Source organism: Diorhabda carinulata, chromosome 1 (genome assembly GCF_026250575.1).
Source record: "Diorhabda carinulata isolate Delta chromosome 1, icDioCari1.1, whole genome shotgun sequence".
Lineage (NCBI taxonomy): Eukaryota > Metazoa > Arthropoda > Insecta > Coleoptera > Chrysomelidae > Diorhabda > Diorhabda carinulata.
Window position 1 is genome coordinate 13,341,678 of NC_079460.1, and position 20,075 is coordinate 13,361,752.

The 20,075-nt window shown below is 30.6% G+C and overlaps 1 protein-coding gene across 10 annotated transcripts in view; it reads left to right on the forward strand.

The window, feature by feature from the left end:
• The window catches only part of LOC130896033 (myocyte-specific enhancer factor 2), a 201,598-nt gene that overhangs the window by 170,898 nt on the left and 10,625 nt on the right, over positions 1-20,075 (forward strand). For 6 of the 10 annotated variants that reach the window (XM_057803782.1, XM_057803817.1, XM_057803828.1 and 3 more), the window contains 5 exons: positions 7,587-7,757; positions 14,579-14,782; positions 18,320-18,478; positions 18,922-19,287; positions 19,594-19,895. In XM_057803782.1, the coding sequence (XP_057659765.1) occupies positions 7,704-7,757; positions 14,579-14,782; positions 18,320-18,478; positions 18,922-19,287; positions 19,594-19,895 (1,085 nt within the window). In that variant the 5' untranslated portion in view covers positions 7,587-7,703. The remainder of the gene's footprint in view (positions 1-7,586; positions 7,758-14,578; positions 14,783-18,319; positions 18,479-18,921; positions 19,288-19,593; positions 19,896-20,075) is intronic. The other 4 variants (XM_057803836.1, XM_057803845.1, XM_057803854.1 and 1 more) reach the window with 1 other exon arrangement.

The following is a 20,075-nucleotide window of genomic DNA, read 5'->3' on the forward strand; positions in this document are numbered from 1 at the left end:
CAATAGTTCATCTACAACATGAATATCAAAATAAAAATCTGTTTAACCACAAAAAATATTTTTTTCTCATTTGTTACAAATCAAATAGAATTATAAATTTCACTCCAATTGTTTAGGTTTCTTTTTATAATAGAATATATGTTTTTTTGATATTCCATGATTTCTTCATTAAGTTTTATTTTTTTAACGTATTGATTGACGATCTTTTAATCTATTTCCTAAATGCTGCGACGTCTGTCCTATGTAAACAGCATCATAATCATTACAAAGTACTTGATATATAATATTCAATGAAACCATATACATTTTATTTAAAAAATTCTAAAATCCCTGATACCGTGTTAAATACATGACAATGAAAAATAAGAGTTACTTATTTTGTGATAAAAATTTTTAAGTATTGTTACGTTACGGTGCGACAATATTCATTTTCTCTCTTGTTCGAGACACTTTATCTATAATTACGCATGCTTGAGAATGCACAGAACCGAGCTGGAACCTCGGAGGATAGAAAAATAGTTGCCATTCTGTTTTCCTTAGTTGGAACAGCTTCCACTTATAGAAACTGTCCATATAGAAGTATTACATATATTGCGTTACTGCGCGTGAAATAGCTGACTAAAGGTTTTAAGAGTACAGTAGAACTGTCTATATGTACACTATATATGAGCGCATGCTTTCATTTCATAACTTTTAGGATTAGTTAGATCTCTTATTGTCTGCGGATCATTGTCGTCAACGATAGAGCTGATACATAGAATGGCAACACTGGTAGACAGAATACCGTAACATCCTATCAACTGACGAATCGCATTTCCATTTAGAGCGACGTGATATTGAGTTTTTTGCTGAAAGACATGTGTGTAGGTCCTCTGAAGTGATTTTTAGGGCGATATTGCTTATCATCATTGGTGAATGTTCGATGTAGTATCACAGCTGGGCATTGATCGTTCCCAAGTACCCTTTTAGTAAAACAACGCACGTCACAAAATATATTTTTTCCAAGAATCTGGCATTAATGTTTTGCGTGGTCACTCGAGTTACTAAATTGAATTTTCATAGAACATGTGTGGCAAATCATTGCAAGAATACTGTTGAATTTGCACCAGTCTCCACAGACTAGTGCAGTTGATCCATAACTAAATTGATTAATATACATTACCAAAAATCAGGGTCGATATATTATTCCGTCTATTGTCTATATGTACGAGGATGTATTTATATCTAGTTAGCCTAGACCAGCTCCATACATAAACAAAATATTTCGTTACCATAGCAACGAACAATAACTTATTAGAAGTGTCAGTGTTAAGTTTTTCATCAAAAAAGTAAACCAGGGTTACGCAATAAATTAAAAGAAAAAAGATGTCAACCCAAATTGTGAAAATCGAAAAATTGGAGTATCATCAAGTACCTGTATTTAAAAGGGTTAAGAAGTAAGCAGGGTTACGAAGATATGCTTTATTCCCTTGGTGATCAATATCCTTCGTATGCAACCGTGAAAAATTGAACTGCAAGCTTCAAAAGAGGTAAATTTTCCATTGAAGATGATGACCCATCGGAACGGCCAGTTTCTGTGTCAGTCCCCGAAAATATCGATGCAGTTCATGATATGATTTTATCAGACCGGCGAATTGGGCTAAAACGGATTTATGAAGCATTGAATATTTTATACGAACGCGTTCATCATATATTTCACGTCAATTTGGACATGAGAAAAATTGTTGCAAAATGGATCCCCAAATGTTTGAATGTTGAACAAAAGCGTGCAAGGTTAGAAGCATCGCGTTGGATCTGTGCTCCATTTGAAAACGATGTAGACTTCTTAAACCGAATTGTTACTATGGATGAGACTTGGGTACATTTCAACGATTCAGAAACAAAGCAACAATCGATGGAATGGCGACACTCTGGTTCTCCTAACCTAAAAAGTGTTCAAAAATATGCTGGAAAAGTTCTTGCTTAAGTTTTTTGGGATTGATATGGAGTAATCATGATTGATTTTTTGGATAAGGGTAGAACAATAACTGGAGATTACTATTCGACATTACTGACCTCTCTACGGGAAAAAATTGAAGAGAAAAGACGCGGAAAGCTATCCAAAGGTGTTTTGTTTTTGCAAGACAACGCCCCTCTACACAAATCTCATGTTGCCATGCAAAAAATTCGTGATTTAGGGTTTGAATTACTAAAACACCCCCCTCCCCCCTTATTCACCAGATTTGGCTCCGTCCGTCTATCATCTCTTTCCTCAACTGAAAAAAAATTTAAAAGGTCTATAGTTGGATAAGAATTTTTAATATATCCTAGTATATCAACTGAACAATCGCTCCTAGAGGTGAAATTCTTTGTGGGATTTAAAAATAACTTTATTTTTAAGTGCAAATTTTGAGAATATATTGTTTTTTACTGAAAAATTAATTATTTTAATAGTATTTTCAAGTTTTCCACCTCAAATTTATTTCTATAAAAAAATGGAACTTACTATTTTAATATTTCAAAATCTCCAGGTATAATAATTAATTGAAAATAATTTTTAACACATGGTTATGATGATGACACATTCAAATTCCCACCTAAATTATGGAACCTTGAATTGCGAAATATGCAAAGTCCATGAATAAAACATTGTTTTTGCGGTTTTTTGATAAAACTTAATCAAATCTGTATTAGATTGGTCGTATATCGCTATACGGGGTGTGACGCGAAGAATTTTCGTTCGAAGAGATTACGGATAGCAAATGTTGATTTGAGCTTGTAACCAATAAGCAAGAGCTTACTCGTTAACTTCATACTTCCTACTCATCGATAACAATTCATATCCACAATACAGATCATTTAGTTCTATATTTTTAACACACTTCGTTTGGTATCCGCAATTCCAATACCTAGTTCCACCCACTTTATATATATTTTCTTTAAAAAGAAATAACCACACGCTATTGTTTTAATTTTATGGCAACTTAGGTCGTGATTTTCAATATTTAATAAAACCAATAGCCAGGTAGGATTATTATACTCTATTTAATTTCATATCCCACAAATGTAAATAATTTATCATAATAATACACAAATAGCTTAGTATCCGAAATTATCAAAATCTACTTTTAAACGAGCAGACATATAATTAATAATTGACTAAATTATTTAAAAATTTAGTTTTTCTATAGAAAAATGAATTTATTGCTCATACGTAAAAATGAGTACCGGTTATTTTGAAAAACAAAATTGTTAATTCTTATTTTATAACAAAATTCATAAATATTTGTTATATATAATATTAGGTCAATTTTATTTACATTTAATCACTGCAAAATGTTTAATTGAATTAATTAACATAAACATAAAGATAAGAATTCAAGAAACACCGATATTCGGTAATTATAATTTATACCCCAATAATGAATTGTTAGAGAACCTGCATAAAAGCAGTAAAAATAATTTTTACATGAAAACAAAATGAAATGAAAATCGTATATATAGCGCGGAAAACTTTTGGACTGAACTCTTACGTAGAAAACTTTCAAACATACCAATCTTTATTGGCGACGATTCAAGGCAATTTTTAACGCGTAAAAAATAAATATGAACGAATCGAGTATTTCAAGATGCAAAGTTACTACTTAAAATCATTTAAGTCGCTTGTTGGTTTCAAAAATATGTATGTAAATACCGTACAAACAAATAAAATTATCTGTGACCTTATAATTAAAATTTTACTCGAAACTCGCAAAAATTCATTACTAATTGTGTATATCCTCTCTTATAACGCAACAGTACGCTCTGAATTAAATACATAAAGCATATATAATGGAAGTTGTAATTTCATAAACCCCCAAAAGGTTTAACCTAAAATTAACTAGTGACGTCGCTTAGGTTATCAGGTTTCAACCAAGAAATATGGATAGAATCGTAAGCATACTACAACATTTATTAGTCTGGACAATAAAAAGCTGAATTAAAATATACTTTTTTTGTCGATATGCAACAATGGATGAAATATAAATTCATTACTGCTTGTCCAGCACAACGACCAATGAAGACCAGTGAAAACACTTACTCTTCATTAAAACTCCAGTAGCAAATGTCATTAAAGTTCAGATTTGTAACATTGATTAAAAAGCTCAGGTATTTACCACTTGAAAAGACTTCATTAGTATAATTAATTGGAGCTATATAATGTAGAACTACGTAGTATATTCCAGAACGATACTTATACCTTTAGCAAATAGATTTAAATTTCAAGAAATACTGAATCTATCGGGTGTTGTATGTTATAGTATAAAGGCTCATTTGACAGGATAATTCAAAAATAAAAAAATTCATGTGAAAGCGGCCTGAATCATAACTTCTATAACACTACATGTTTCACGAATGCGTTGTTTAATTAATCAAGCTAGATTATATTCCGTTATGCCAATTCTCGCTGGTTATCAGATGACAAAACACTGGTATAAAGATTTATTGAATTTATAAAATATAAAAAGACTTTCCCTAAAAAGTCATTCATGTAACCGATTTTTAGTTATTTTATTTTAAAAAAGAATAAAAAAGTTATTATTTTTATTATATACAGTAAGGTTATTGGGTAATATTAGCTACCCTAAAATTATTTTGCAAACATATGCTTTATTCTGTGAAAGCAAATTCACGCTATTGTGAAAAACAACCTTGAAACATTTTTATAAATTTGCATTTATTAGTGATATTTCTATGTAGAAATTCCAAATGTGTGAATTAAAATTCAATGTTAAAGTAAATTGTTCAGTCCTGCTATTTGGACGGTTACAAACAGTTTTTCTTTGTTTTCATATACACTGAATTTGATTTAAACGTTGTATTAATTACTTATTCGTTTAAAAATGCAACAAAATAATCCCCGCTAAAAGTTTTTTCCACACTCACATTACTTAATAGTTACTCTTAATAGTTTTTTAGCCAAATTTCATTGTATTCGTCCAAAATTTTGACTAATTTAATCAGTCCAATGCTTTTCCATCATTTCTATCCAATTTTTATAGAACGATTATTCTTTGACCTGAAGATTACTTCCTAATTTGGTTAATTTTTCTTCCATTGAACCAATTTTTTCAGCCAGTACTTGCTGCGAACCAAATCGAGAGAAAACGGTGGGTGTGAAAGCGATCAAAATTTAACCATCGTTCCTATCGAATACTTTCAGTCTTTATCAAAATATAATTTGACACTTACAATGTAAATATAAATACGCAAATTGTTAGTGTCAACACGTCAAATTTTTCACCTGTCTTATAAAACTAATTTTAAATGAAAAGAGACCTAAAATTAAGACGATTTAGAAACATAAACATATCAATATATACAGGGTGAGGGTGAGTCGGGAAGAGCGCACCAAACTCTAGAAGTGTATTATACACGTAAAAATAATGTAAACTCATATAACTCATATGTTCTTATCCGATTTTCATTTGTTTTCAAGTTATGGAGTAATTAAAAATGTTCATCTAGCTTTCCACTTATATCTGAATTTTAACATTATCAAAGTACGCCATGTAGGTATAGTAGGTATATAGGCTCAAAGGCATTTGATAATTTTGACGTTTTGATGAACTGTCAGAATGATACATTTGTCATTTATAACTGAAAGGTCCTTTAATATGTTTATATAACTTTATCTTCTATGTCTGGTTTTATTGTTCATGTAGTTTTTTGCCTGCCCAGATTCTGATTTTATCTTTTTAGAAGGTTTTCTTGTCCTATGAGTTTGTGTTGTGTAAGTCTTGTGGAGTAGCTTAGGTTCACTTTTTGATGACTTGCCATGTAAGTATTTTCTTAGATTTGATATTTGGAAGTCTTGTGGTTGGTGGATGTCAATAACTCCTCTCGTATCATTTGCAAGGTATAGTAATCCTTCCAGTAAGGTGGTGCAGTGACGCATATTGTACTTTACCAGTAACCTTTTTTTATTTTTATCATTATTTGTGTTTTGAATTTGAATTATTTTTGATTACTGTAAGAATTCAACAGACACGTGAAAAGTTAATCGTTGACTTATTGTCAAATTGAAGTCTCTAATGTATATATATATATATATATATATATATATATATATATATATATATATATATATATATATTCCAAATCAAACCTGAAGTCTTACATCCTTTATTTTACATAACCATAACAAGTATTCTATTAACCCGGCGGGTAAATTTAGATGCATTCCTTATCAGTTATATCATTAATAGTGTTCGTATGTCAACATTATACTGAGTACCCTTATCTTAATGTCACGGACAAATTTGAGCTATAAATATTTTTAGTAGAGAATTCGATTCATGCGATTTCATTCATTCATACTTGAGAAGAACCTTGTTTGGATATTACCGTCATTTTTCAAAACGTGGGAAAATAATTAGGTACTGTTGCTTTTTCTATCGTTATTAAGTAATATAGATAAGTGATTGATTAAGTTTCATTCAACGGAAATGGGAATATTTTATCTTAATAATAATTGTTTTAATGTAATTACCCAATTGCAATAGAAATATCGAGATCCAATGGAAGTCATTGAAATATTTCATAATTACATAAAAAAACCTAATTACAAAGATGAAAAGTCCAAGGAAAATCTGGAAACGAAATTGAATAGATAATATACTAATGCTGAAAATTTGATACTGGAAAGAAAAATACCAGTGAAAAAAATAATATAATTAGATATCTAAGAAAAACTACAATAAGTAGAAAAAATATATAAAAAGAGTTAAATTTCATTATTATTGTGAATGAAGAACCATTACGAGATGATTCTGTTTCTATTTCGTATCTCGTTTCAGAAACACGAAAAAAATGGATGGAGGTAGACGGTCACTCCCTTGGAAGTAAGGAGGCGCTATAAACAAAACGATAATATCTGTCGTTTCAATAACTGTCAGCAAATCGATAACGACTTTCTTAGTGTTTTTGCCCTTGTGGTTAAGGTGATATATTACCATATCCAGGATGAAACATTGACTGAAATGTGAAGTCATCTGCAATATTCTTGTACAATACTAAATATACGCAATAAAACTTAACATAGAATAAATAAACTTAATAGCATATTTTTGTTTTTCTATCATAGAAGTTTCGGAAAGAAACAAAAAATAATATATTAGATATTCGTATTACCACTTATAGCCCTTCTGCATTTTGAATTCGAGCTAAAAACTTCTGATTATAAAGGTTTCTTCCTATCATGTTGAAATTGTATGTATAAGTTGTGCATTTTTTTAATTAATTCGACGACCTCATATTGTTTTATTGAGCTGATCCCACAGGTTTTCAATGCGACTTAAGTCTGGGAAACAAGCAGACCAGTTTAAAATTGTCACACCTTCGTTCCTAACAATTTTTTAACCTTGATCCTCGAAGGTTAAAAAATTAGCTTAGGAAAGAGAAGTTATATTTTGTTGATGTTCATTTTCAATTTATTTTTAATTCACGTAGGTCACTATTTTTCTTATGTCGAGAAACCTATTGTTTTTAGTTTTTCTCACTGAGCTATTAAAAGCTTGTTATCTTTGAAAGAAATGTTATTATACGCTTTTATTTTTTTGTTTCAGAATATTGCGAAGTGACAAAGACGCATCGTATCAACATACACATCTTAATCGTCGATATCGACGATTCGTACACTGTATACTCACCGGTGTTTAATTTAGCGGTTCAAAATTGCTGCCATGGGTCGCAAAAAAATACAAATATCCAGAATCACCGATGAACGGAATCGGCAGGTGAGATATATCATTCAATTTGAAAACTGTACCACATTTCAAATATTAATATAATTCAATTGTCATATCTAACCAACTTTTTTATAATTTTGAGTCATGTTCATCTACCCTCTTGTAGTAGCAAAAATTGACACATGTTATTTTTAACAGACATTAATATACAGATTAATCAATGCTGATTTCTTTATTTATAATTTTTCAAGTCTAACGTATAGGAGAAAAAAATATATTATTAACGTTTCGGTTCTGTTTTTTGTTCTTTTCATAATTTTTTTACATTATAAACATTTATATATAAATAGAGAAACGCGGCATTTCCTCGTTATAAAACTTTTTGACATTTATCGTAAAAGGTCTGAATTAGACTTTTAATATGCAATAAGAAGAACAAAAATAAGAAATATATATTTTGCTTTACCTATTTACATTTTTAATATTATTTTTTGGTCCTTATTTTTCAAGTATAGAGACCACTTCTAAAAATTCTTGTTTTGTGTTTGATTCTCCAAAAATTTTATTTTTTTATGATTGATTATTTCCCTTATATGTACGAGAAAGGAGCAAAACCTACTAAAATTCATAACCATGGATGAAAAGTGGGTTCATCACTTCATTCCCGAAACAAAAGGACAATCAAAACAATGGACTGAGAACCGGATTCAAAGAAGGCAAAGACTGTTTCATCTGCAGGCAAGAACATGTCGTCGGTTTTTTTAAATGCGCCTGAGATAAGAAATCAAGCAAAATCTGCCGCATTTGGCTAAGAAGAAAGTGTTGTTTCATCAAGACAATGCACCAGTTCGAACATACGTTATTGCAATGGCCAAAATTAATGAACTAAAATTTGAATTGCTACTTCATGCACCCTATTCGCCAGATTTAGCCCCCACAGATTAATTGGTGTTGTTCCCAAACTTGAAAAAATGGCTTGGTGGTCAAAGATTTTCCAACAATGAAGAGATGATGTAGGCAGTTAATGGCTATCTTGAGGAGCTTGACGATTCTTATTATAAAAAAGGTATCGAACTAATGGAATATGGCTGAAAACTAAATATATTATTTTCCAAAATTTTTTGTATTTCCTTTGTTGGGCCAGGTATTTCTGGAACCATCCTCGTACAACCTCACATTTCTTAGGCGTTACCATTCTGAGGGCCAGCACTTCATTGATGACATTGTTACAGGGAACGAAAATTCACTCCATCATTTTAGATTCTTCAATGTTGAAAATGCTGATTAATGATTACTTTGATATTGTGTATATTGACACTGTTATTCCGTGGTACATATTTTTGGAACCATTTTTACCATAGTAAGATAGAAATGAATAAGTGATTTAAACCCTTACTATTCTTCTGTGTGCTCATTTACACTTATTATTAATAATGTACTATAAAAGTAAATTCTGCAATTTGCTACAATTTAAACACCAAGCTTTTATTATAAGATATAAGTCCAAATAACCCTAGTAGTTGATAGTCAAGACGCAAACATTCCTTCTCCATTATAAAACGTTATATTAACAAAATATTAATTCATAGAAAATTTGTATATGCTTCTCTTACTTTAATTTTTGTGTTTTGCATCCATTTTGTAATTGGCGATCTTCCAATTAGCCTGCAGTCTTTGTATATAAAACAGTGCTTTCACTTCCAAGATAGCTCGTCTGACTAAATATAAAAAAATTAAAGGTTAAGGATGAAATATCTGTTTCTCGATATTAGGCGCAGGTTTATATGTAAAATCAGGACTCGTTAACATTTTACTGTATTCAGTTTATACTTTCTTTTGCTTTTAATATATTCCTTTGAAAATTTTGATATATTAAAATAATGTTTGCTGAAAATTGTTATAAACCTATACTATAGTTGGATATGCAGATATGTTGAATATTTGCTTCATATTGTATTGACTTCGCCTTTCGCATTAAAGATATGATGATTTTATGATTTTTTGAAAACTGTTTAGACACTCTCAACTCAAATATATCCCAATATAATAAAAAGTATATGGATTAGTATATGAAATAGAAAATATCAAAGATAAATCTATGTAGGGTAGGTTTTCTTAATATTAAACAAGTTTTCAAAAATGTTAGATCTTACAGTCTAAAAAATCCAGATCCGTAATCTATCTGTATGAGATCTGATTTGAACTGATCTGGATTGGACTACACTACAGAAAAAGTCCACCTAGAAATATAACTAAATTAGTGATATACCGATATCTCTAAAAATAATTTTAGAGACATTGATATAAAACTATAAGATTGCATCTGGAAAGTCTGTAAAACTATATTTAATATGGTGACAAAAATAATGAATCAAAAGCAGATTTAGGAGATAGACCAAAAAAGTCCTAGCAGTATGATGAAATAATACCTTCTGATGGTTCCGTTATACCGTCTGTTGAGAAGCAAGGAGGGGTGTTTTTAATGGGTAAAAATCCCACATATCCTCATAATTCCATCATCTGAGATGTCTTTTGAATATTTCATTAATTTACTCCATCCATATCATACCCAAAATGTGCAAGAGTTGCTAAAAAGCAAGATTAAGAGAGTAAACCCTGTTACACTCGAGTAGTTCAAGTGGTGCCTGTCGTTTGTAGATGCCTGAGGATTAGAAGCTGTTGCGGAGTATATGGCTTTTTTGTCTTAAAAAGGGCTTCAAGTTTTTATGAAGCTGTCACAGTTAATTCGGCCACGTGACTATGCCAAGACATACTGCTCTCAACCTCGATGCCCAACAGATGATTTTGCGTTGTTAGTGATATTTTATGTCTATACAGGACCAAATTCTGTGCCGCAGTGTCAGCCTTATTTGTAGAACCAGCAATCTGCGTCTGCACTGGTTACATTCTCCAGCAGACGCTCTCTGGCGCCATTCTTATTTCCAATTGCAATTACCAGTTAGGTAAAATCGAACCGTAATCGCCGTTAATAAAGAATAAATTTATTTGCGAGGATGGCTCTATATAGTGTTTGACTATCAACATTAGAAACAAGATTTAAATTATTATATATATATAATAATAATAATAATGAATAATTCAAACTTAAAGTATATTCTGATTAGGATAACCGCCTTGTTGAAAATGAAATCTCAAAGTTAACAGGAACTGTGATAGAGAAATACTTTCATTTTGTCGCAGCTTCAAATATTTATTTTCTGTTGAAATCTCATTGACCCAGAAAGGATTCATGATGTAGTCCTCTAAAATTTACTTGTAAAAGTTGATTTTTTGGGGATATTGAGTCCATAAAATATTGAATAATCCGTGAGCAATGTTTAAAAAAAAATTATTTTCGATTTTTCATCATAACTTCACAAAATTTCCACCATTTAATATTGTCCTCGGGAAATGTTTTTTGAGGCGGTTGTACTTTACATCAAGAATAACTACTTTGTTTCAAAACATTTCGAACACTTCTCGACGTACACCTCAACGCTCTTATGATACTGTTTAATGCGACTATAATAAGTAAGATACTTAATCGTCATGTTCTATTGAAATTTACATTGTTAGGTGAAAGTAAGTTGATCTGAGTGTTATATTGAAAGTAATATGGTCTGCAAAAGTTTTTCCAATAATGTATTAGGGATCGAACTAAAAATGGGTCAAAGGAGAGCTTCGCCTATTATATAGACTAAAAAAATATTTAGGCTTAAAAACATTGGATATTTTATTCACTAACAGAAATTAATAAATTAATATAAGAGAGAACGAATTAATCAATTTATCGGAAACCAATATGATTATATCCCGACAACACTTAATTAAATGTATTATTCTGAAATTTCGTTTATAATTTATTTAATTGGTTACATTGGCAACACAGCGTTTTGAAGAATGATAACCAACAACCAGATGTTTGTCGAAAAACTACTTCTACTGCTACGGGTACAAATCACACGTGTGAAATCTTCACATCACATTTCCGTCTAACTTTTTTATGTCCCACTAAGTAACATGCTATTTGATACAAAACGTTGGATGGTGGAATATTATAATGGATATACAGAGTGTTAATAAATTCAAGTAGAAGATGAAAGGAAGAAAATTTAATTACTCTTAATTATCTATTGAATACTATATTTTTTTTATATTTAAACATGTATAACTGATTATTATTATTATTAGTCATTTTCAAAATTATTGAAAGTAAATGAACAAAAATGACAAGGTCAACTAATATTTTGATTAAAATCAAAATTGTACTAAAACGTCAAAGATATATTTCTCTAAATGTACAGGGTCCTTCACGACGAGCTGAATCGATATGCATATATGCAATTTTTGGAATCTGCACGAAATTTCAATATAACTTCATATGCCTAAAACTTGAGAAAACAAAAATTAACGTATCAAAAATGAAAATACTTTAGTCAATTAAAAAATATTTAAAAACATTACACTAAGAGTAGAAGAACAAAACTAAAAATTAAACTAAAGTAAATGTTCGAAATGGTTGCCCTCCAACTTTCAAACATTTATGGATTCTTCTTAGAAACCCGTGTTGAGTGGCCATTCGAATTTCTTGCGGTGAAAGAGTTCGAAATGCATTCCGAACTATTTCCTGACAGTCTTCTTTTGTAGTTAGCAGCGAGGCATACACGACATCTTTAATACGACCCCAACGAAAAAAATCTAAAGAGGTGATATCCGGTGAACGGGGAGGCCATTGATGCGGACCATCGTGTGCTATCCAGCGGTCCTCAAAATAAGTCTGTAAAAAGTTATTTACAAGCGCACTAACGTGTGGTGAGGCTCATTCTTGCTGATACCACAGCTGATTCCAATTCAGATTTAGAGGGTGTAAATAATTTTCTAATATTTTTAGATATCTGTCAGGAGAGGTTCATGTATTGATTTTTCAATACATTGTTATTATTAAGATGCGGGTGTATTTGATAAGGTTGACCGTCATAATTTATTATAAAAACAATCTACTTTTATATTGCAGTTGCTTTTTCAGTGGGTTGCCTCGAGTTATCTCTAGAGCAACTGCTGCTACGAGCATTATATGCAAACAAACAGTACGATGATTTCAATCTGAATTTCTCCCAATAACTAAAATATGGAGACATTTTCATTTTAAATACGACACACGTTTTGGTTTGCATTTTCAAGAGTTTTTTGATAACGAGGTCTGAATCCACTCACCCCCCGTGTCATCATTTTATGAGTGTGAGGCCTCAAAAGTGGGCATGACAGTTGAGAAGAGAGACACATTGACTTATTTTTGAGAGGGATATGGATATTTTTATGGAATATGGTTAATTTCAGAAATGGCCCTGATATACGGAAACTTGTGAGTACAGTTGCGGATGTATTATTCCCTATTATCAGCCATTTGTCTGATGAACAAACTCACTACGCATGACTGTTCATGGTGGTATTTATATTCAGTTCAAAGGCGCTATGGTGCATCAGTGATAGCTTTAATAAGTATATAGAGTGAAAATGGTTTACATATTTATATATATATATATATATATATATATATATATATATATATATATAATTTATATATATAATCAATAAGAGGTTGGAAAATAATTAATCAGGATATCGGATTACCAAATTAAGCGTCCATCAAAATGATTCTAAGGGTAACATATAGGCGATAGAAGAACAACGAAAACCACGAATATGCTTTTGAAGTGCACTTTTTGAAAACAATTTTGCGATCTGAATTTCTCACATACTGTAGGCTGTGTATCTACATCTGTCGACAACGCACAACGCCAGTACCAAATTTTTTCATCTATACTTACGGTTGCTTGTGACCTTTCAATATGTCTCCGCCAATCAAGAATCCTGGCAATTTCGATCTCTATTCACCTCGAGATCTTTGCAACGTACGAAGAAAATATGAGTGATCAAATAGTTCGGAAGTGGGTTAAGTTGTTTGAAGATTGCTGTGCCAATGTGCATAATGAGGAACACATCAATACGATTTAAAGAAAGAAGCAATAGTACAGACGCTTTACAATTTCGTCAATATCTGATCAGTTTCCTTGAGTGTTCTGTACGAAATTGAAACTGACCGATTAAACTATCGGTAGTTGTGTTTACATTGGGCAGTAAAAATAGCGACAGAGGCGCGCAAAACCAAGGATATGAGCAGTGATTTCACATTCCTTTTTCAGTAATATGAAGATGATTATTTATTAAGGCAAATGTTGACAGGCCATGAAATATGAAGGACTTACGTTATTCCAAAATCAAAACAGTCTATGAAATGGCGATATTCGACATCGCTCTTGAAAGTCTAGTTCAATTATCAGTGTGAAAAATCGTGAGAACTGTAACTTGGGAAAAGAAGATGTTGCTGATGCTGGCATATTTTTACTTCGTAATATTGTGCGTCCACATGCGGCTAATCGAACCCAGATCAGATCAGCGCATTTAGTTAAGAATACATTTCCTATTCAATATCCAGTGACTACCACATGTTCTTTACATACGAAACTCTGGGTGGTGAGTGCCACAACGATGTCAAAACGGTGGTTTTAGAGGTTTTTATAAAAAACAAAGGCAATTCAATAGGGTAATTGGGCGGCAATATGACAAGTGCGCTTAATTTGGTGGAAATTATGTTGGAAACTAGATAAAAATATATCTTTGAATATGAAAAAAAAATCGCTCGTTTTTATTTCAAAATTAGAGATGAATCTAAAAGTAAATTTATTCTTAACTCACCTCAAAATACTCCCTCTTAATACCAAGTGTCTATATTGCCTGTGGTCTAATTTGGTTATTGATTCTATACGACTAAATTTAAATATGTTAATTAACTTTATATTGTTTTTTAGGTGACTTTCAACAAACGCAAGTTTGGCGTCATGAAGAAAGCGTATGAGTTATCAGTTTTATGCGACTGCGAGATAGCACTCATAATCTTCAGTAGCAGTAACAAGCTCTACCAATATGCTAGTACGGACATGGACAAAGTTCTACTTAAATATACAGAGTACAACGAGCCTCATGAGTCACTTACCAACAAAAACATTATCGAGGTACATCAAGTCCAGCAGCAACTTGCTAAATATGTGGCTGATGCAAATCTGATAACTGTTGTCCAGTAAAATAGTTTACTATTCGCAAATTTTGGCTGTGGAACGAGTTTTTGACAAGTCTTGTCATTTGTGTTGTATGCAGTTTTTAAAATATTAGTTTTATATTACCCAAACAACAACTAAAATTCTCATTAGAAACATATGTGAACAGTTTAGAAAGCACACTTTGGGCACATTATAAAATCACTTTAATCATTTTGATAGAAATATCTTTTTTATACCTATATGCTGTCCAAAAACGTATTTTTTATGTATGTGGTTGAGTTTTTTATCAAAACGACAGAAAAAATCACTAAATTGTTAAAACTTCTTGATGTTCGAAATGCTTCACACGGCGAAAATTGTTTCTACTTTATTTTTATTGGACAGTTGTGGATACTATTCTGCATAATGGCGAATAAAAGTCCAGTTATAGTGATACATATACATCATAAGTCAAGTGATGCGTTTTAAAATGATTAAAAATTAGAAACGTACGAGAAACAGCTAATTATTTTTCTATTTTGTTTCTTCAATTCTAAAAAACAACGAAGGAAAGTAAATAAGTTTGTAAATATAAACTGTTCACTGGGATAAAAAATTTTCCGTGATATGATATTCATGTGGAAGTTGAAACCACTTCGACTGTTATAGAAAGAACTTACAATTTCTTTAACATTTATTCTGTTATTTTTAACTACATTAACTGTGGTATCTTGCACAAAATTCATTGCTTAAATAAACGTATAGTACCTAAATTAAATGCGAAATGAGGGTTTCACGAAACAGTTTTTATTATAAAATCAAAATCAAAAGAAATATGAAAATTAGGGTCCAAAATTTTATTAACTATTGTATCAATACTATAGTCAAAATAAAACAAAGAATCACAAAGCACAAAGAGAGAGAAAAATTAACTATAATATAAAATTATGACAATGAAGCTTTTTAGCTTCATTATCACAATATTAAGTGTCTGTTAAGATTTAAAATATAGACCAAAAGTTCAAATGAGAATAGCGATTGTTGGAAGTAGCAGCAGATTGAGAAATTAAAAGTGTCTGGGTTGGACATATCACTCACTATAGTTACATTAGTTGCAGATGAGTGTGATAACTAGTATTTTTCAATGATAAGTGAAAAAAAAATTGTTATTTTAGTTATAAAATACGAGTGCATTGGTCAATTCAAAGGTTTTGGTATAGGTATAATACATTTTGACATGAAAAATATTTTTGATACAAAATCTCGGGTAACTGATTGTGTCTGACAATCACACCATTGAAAAATCTTTCACAGCAATTTTTTATAAGAATGAAACTGAAAGTTTGTTTTTATTATTATTTTATTCAGACCTATAATTACCACTATATTCATATATACAAATTTTAAATAGTTGAAGAAAACGTTAATAAGCTAGAATTCTAGTATTTTATAGATGTATAACAGTATTAAAATTTATAACTGAATATTGTATGTACTTCTACTTCAAATAAAAGTAATATTCTATTTTTTGTGTTCAATTATTAGCTGTAATTTCACAAAACTACTACTGCTACAAAAAGTTATCAATTAAAAATCAAACTGCCTTGTCAAAAATGTATTCGGGTCAAATATTTTTTTTATTGGATGATTGACTAACTTTTTCTAATCTAACATTTATACTTATTTTTATGCTTTTTTTGATAATATGTTATCGATTTGCTGCATTGCCTGTTATTCACACGAGTTGTTGCTTAAGTTTTGAAAAATTCTAACATAAATTAGATTTGCTAGTTGTGTGGTAGATATGCTACAGTTGTAATTTTATCATGGATGTGGAATAAATAAATGTAAATGTACTTCTCCTTTGATATCAGATTAGTTCGAAAAATATTAATTCATTTCTATTGTTTTTTGCTATGTGTAAATTGTTTATCAAACCAAATAATTCTTCCTGTATCAAAATGGTGTGTAAATTTAACGTGAATTGTATGTCCGAAAATTTTAAGGGCAGAATATCTGAAAATGAAAAATATTCCACACACTTCATATGTGTACCTATATTTGACAAATCTTTAGATATATTTAGCAATAAGCTTATTTTGGAAAATGATTCTTAGATGAACTATCTTGCATGTCGCATGATTGAAATTTCAACAACAAATTGTGTATAACAAATTTTAATAGAATAGGGCTTCATCTTAAGGAGATCTAGCTCATTTCGGTGCTAACGTTCGGCTCTAATTAGAAATGACATTTCGCAGAAGATGGATTAGTAGAAGAGTTGACATTGAATCGACAGAAAAATCCCAAGAGTAAACAATCGAATTATCGATGATTCTATTATTGTGCTGAGAATATCAGTATCGATTAGGGTATTATCAACTACACACTGAACACATATGGATCTTTTCAACCAACATCATAGAAACTGTAAATCTGACCAAGCCGTCGCAAATGTACAGTCTGGAATCTACTTATTCCAAAATAAGTTTACCCTTAATTTTGCATAGTTCTTTTTTTGCAACTGTTTATATTTTTTAATTGGGATAAATAATTTTAAAATCTATTTAATCATGGAATAGAGTATAAAATTTATAATTAAAAACAGAATCTGAACAAAGGTTGAAGAACAAAATTAATAGATAAAAAATAGAAAATATATTTCCAATGATTACTACAACTGTTTTAAACATGTTTACAAAAGATTCATCTATGGGATTGAAATGTTAAATGATTCTAAATTTAATTTCTAAAAATTCATTAATTACTTTTTGATTAATGACATTATAATATATATATATATATATATATATATATATATATATATATATATATATATATATATATATATATATATATATATATATATATTATATTTCGTAATAATTTGTTTTGTTTATGGTTCAAAATCAAAATATATGACCGAAGTAGGTTGAACCGTCGTCAAATTTTCACCTGTTATTTTATAGGTTTTTTGTATTTTTGTATGAAAAGAGACTTGAACTCAAGACAAATCATCACGAAGTATATATGAATATGTCTAAGAAGGAGAAAAAGTTGAAAAAAACATATATATATATATATATATATATATATATATATATATATATATATAATAAATATACATAGATGAATTTTATTGTTTTTATGGGGACAGTATCCACGTAAGGAGGTATAAACAAACAATCTATTGATTATTTACAATCATTCATTTGTATAATAAGAATTTTCAGTGTGAAACAGAAGATCCATAAAACTTATTTATGACAGTCTTCATAAAATATAATTACCTGCAATTTTAGAAATGATTTGCTTGCAATATGGTATTTTTTGGGAAAGGAAAAATTCATTTTTAATGTTGTTATCAATCGATGCCATACTGTAAACTTACCCTGTATGTAAATAACAAAATCGAAAACTTTTATTTGTGGATACTCACCTAATTAGAATGTGTGGCGTATGTGTGCTAACCCCAAGGTATTACTCCATGAGCTGGTCCACTGACACTTGCAGGCACTTAATAAGAAGGAGCATAAAAACGGAGTGATGAGTCCTGACAGCCCTGAACCTGAGACCGAATACCAATTGACACCTCGTACTGAAGCCAAGTACAGTAAAATAGATGAAGATTTTCAGATTATGTTACAAAGAAGTCAAATGAATGGACAAAGGGTAATTATTTTTCAAATTAAAACAAAAAACAATTCTACCAATATTTTTGATATTATTTGTTCTTGGATATTTTCTCCTGAATTGATGCAGTAAACGACTCTCTAAGTCAAAAATATATTAATAGAACCAAAAAAATGATCAAATAAAATGTACTGATGTAATAATTGTAGAGTAATAATGTTTAATAACATCTTTTCAACAAATGAATTTATTCGTTCATCAATGGTCCCAATCATGTTCACCGAATGAGAACTTTAGTCTTAGTTGCAAATATACACTTCTAATATTCATTCTATACACTGAAATTTCTGTAATTATCAGCATTGCTGTAGAGGTTCTAATAGAATATCATTTCATGGATATTCCCTGATCTATGAATATTATGTTTACTTGTTTCTGAAATGAAAAAATAATTATTTTTCTTATATGAGTTATGTTTATAGGGTAGTATGAGCTCATCAAATTATTCCCAGCCAGTTTCCGTACCTGTAAATATAAGTTACAGTGATACTGGTCTCCTACAATCTAGTCCACAGATGGCTCATACTAGTATCAGTCCTCGACCGTCTTCTTCAGAAACAGACTCTGTGTATCCAAGTGGAGGAATGCTGGAAATGAGTAATGGATATCCAAATTCAGCATCTCCAATGGGTGGATCACCTTCTCCTGGACCTTCTCCAGGTCCTGGACTCAGCACATCTAAGCAACATCCAAAGCAACACTCACCAGGACCAAGATCAAATTTACGAGTAGTTATACCCACGCCTCTAGGACCAAGTATTACAACGGACGAAGTTTCATATACAGAAGTAAGTTATAATTCTTTGTATGATAATAAAAAAAACTAGCTTAGCTTTGTACAAAAATTATGAAACAATTGATTAATAAACTAAAAATCAAATGGTAAAGACCAGACAAATATAAGAAATTCTGAACAAAAAATTTACTTAACTTGAAAAGGCAAGTTTGGTTAAATTTGAAGAAATAGGGAACTGGGTGTATTCATATTTTCTAGTTATATCTGTTGAAATAACGAAATATGAGAATATATTCTTAGTACAACCTATGTGTATTATATTTTGCGAATAATTTCCTTATATATTGAATCATTGTAGACTTCTGGGTTATCAAGTTATCCCAGTTCCTTGACATCATTTGGAGCGCAAGATTTCAGTATGGGTTCAGACATCGGACTGGCGTCAATGTCTTGGAACCACCAGATACCTACTTCTTTAACACATAACACTCCATGCCTACCGCACCTTGCAGTTTCCAGTAGTACTCCACCACCCACATCATCATCACCACTTCCTGTTAAAATTAAGAGCGAACCAATTTCCCCTCCAAGAGAGCATCATCCACATTTGAGTACAGCCGTCCACCATTCACATGTTCAAACTTTGAATTTGACTCACAGGTGAGCGATAATGCTATTTAAATAAATGATAAGAGTTTTCTATATCCAACAGTGTAAAACACGTTTATTTGTAGTATTTTATAGTTGCACAAGTATTAACTCAATTCTTCTTTTCTCTGCGCAGATCTATCAACTACTCCTTTTTATAAATCACAATTATTTGATATAATTAATATATTT